At 39.1% G+C, this 1,542-nt stretch overlaps 1 protein-coding gene across 1 annotated transcript in view; it reads right to left on the reverse strand.

The window, feature by feature from the left end:
* Window positions 1-1,080, reverse strand: part of LOC107630101 (cyclic nucleotide-gated ion channel 4) — a 26,884-nt gene extending 25,804 nt beyond the window's left edge. The window contains exon 1 of the mRNA XM_016333142.2: window positions 295-1,080. Within this exon, the coding sequence (XP_016188628.1) occupies window positions 295-909 (615 nt within the window). The 5' untranslated portion in view covers window positions 910-1,080. The remainder of the gene's footprint in view (window positions 1-294) is intronic.

Here is a 1,542-nt window from a genome sequence, read left to right on the forward strand (position 1 = left end):
AGTTAAATTAATTTTATATTTTAATTTATTATTTTATCAGTTTTTTTTTATTTTAGAGAATCTAAATTAAAAAAAAAACATCATATACATTTAATTTTAATTACTTTTGTATTTAAAAAAGCTTTGTATTTGGTAATTTAGAAGTATGCTAGTAACATTTTAAGCTTAAACGGTATTCTAATGTTGAATCTGTTGTTAAATTGGCCCTTGAATTCTCAATTTTTTAAGTGGATTTTTTTATGAGAGGGAACAATATGTGCAAACACAGAGAGAGAGTTGAGAAATAATTGTAACCTGAGGTATTGGAAGGATAACAAAGATATCAAAGAAGAATCCAGTCTTAGCCTTGAGATACCCAACAGCTACAGTACGGGGGTTAGTGTCCCTCAGCACCCCTCCGCTGCTTCCATCACCACCACCGCCGGCAGCGGCAGCACCCAAACCAAAGATCCTCTTCGCCATCTTGAGCTGCAGCCACATGTTCCACACGTGTAGTGCGTCCGTCATGCAGCGCAGAACCGTTACCGTTACGGCGAACCAACCATCCACGAAGAGGCACATACACGTGTCGCTCACAGAGAGCACATAGAAGAACAACGGGTCCACGAATAGACCAGTCGCGCACACCAGAAGAAACACTCTGTTCCATTCTTGGACCCATTTCGACCTCGGGTCCAGAACTTTACCCGTTGGCCACCACTGCCTCCACCTGCTGCCGCGGGATCTGCAGCACCATGCTCTTTGGGTGAATTCTCTTTTGTCTTCGCCATAGTTGTGGTGGTGCTGCTGGTCATCGTCATCGAGGTCGCTGTCGTCGTCGTCTGTGACGACGTTGTTGCCGGTGGTGGAGTAGAAGTGCGTGTGAGAGTCACGTGACGTGTCTTGCTCTGTGGTGGTGGTGGTGGACATGGTGGTGTGGTGGTGGAGAGAGAAGGTTGTTGAGGGAGTTATTTGGGCACAGGTTTTGAGAGAGTGGTGAGAGTCTGGTGTATGATGTGTGCAGACAGCAGAGTAGAAGAGACGCAAATAATTGGAGAAGTGTGTATCTGAGAGTGTGTGTGATAAGAGTAGGAAATTTAAAAGAAACAAAAACCATTACGGTAATAATTTTTAGGCCAGTTCTACTATGACTATGGATACCATGGCTATCATGGCTACAACTTGACCAAGCAATAATAGAATGACAAGTGGACAGCATTTGATTCCTTGTAATAACTTTTGACCCTTTGATTAATTCTTGAGGTGAGTTCTTCCGTGCCTGCGGTTCCGAATTTGCCAAAATGTTCAAATATCCGCTAGAAATATTTTGATAAAGATGTTTAAAACATCTTTTTTTTAAGATGTTTGTTATTAACTAAAATTTAATACATATAATTGATTAAATTATATTATTTTTGTCAAAATTAGATCAGACAAATTGATTTGGTCAAAAAATCGGTAAACCAAACTTTGAAATCGGTTTAAATTAATATTCTTTTTTATAGAAAATGGCTACAATAACCTTATTATAGAAAATGAATAAAATATTTTTATTATATAATT

The sequence above is a fragment of the Arachis ipaensis genome, chromosome B03, assembly GCF_000816755.2.
Source record: "Arachis ipaensis cultivar K30076 chromosome B03, Araip1.1, whole genome shotgun sequence".
Lineage (NCBI taxonomy): Eukaryota > Viridiplantae > Streptophyta > Magnoliopsida > Fabales > Fabaceae > Arachis > Arachis ipaensis.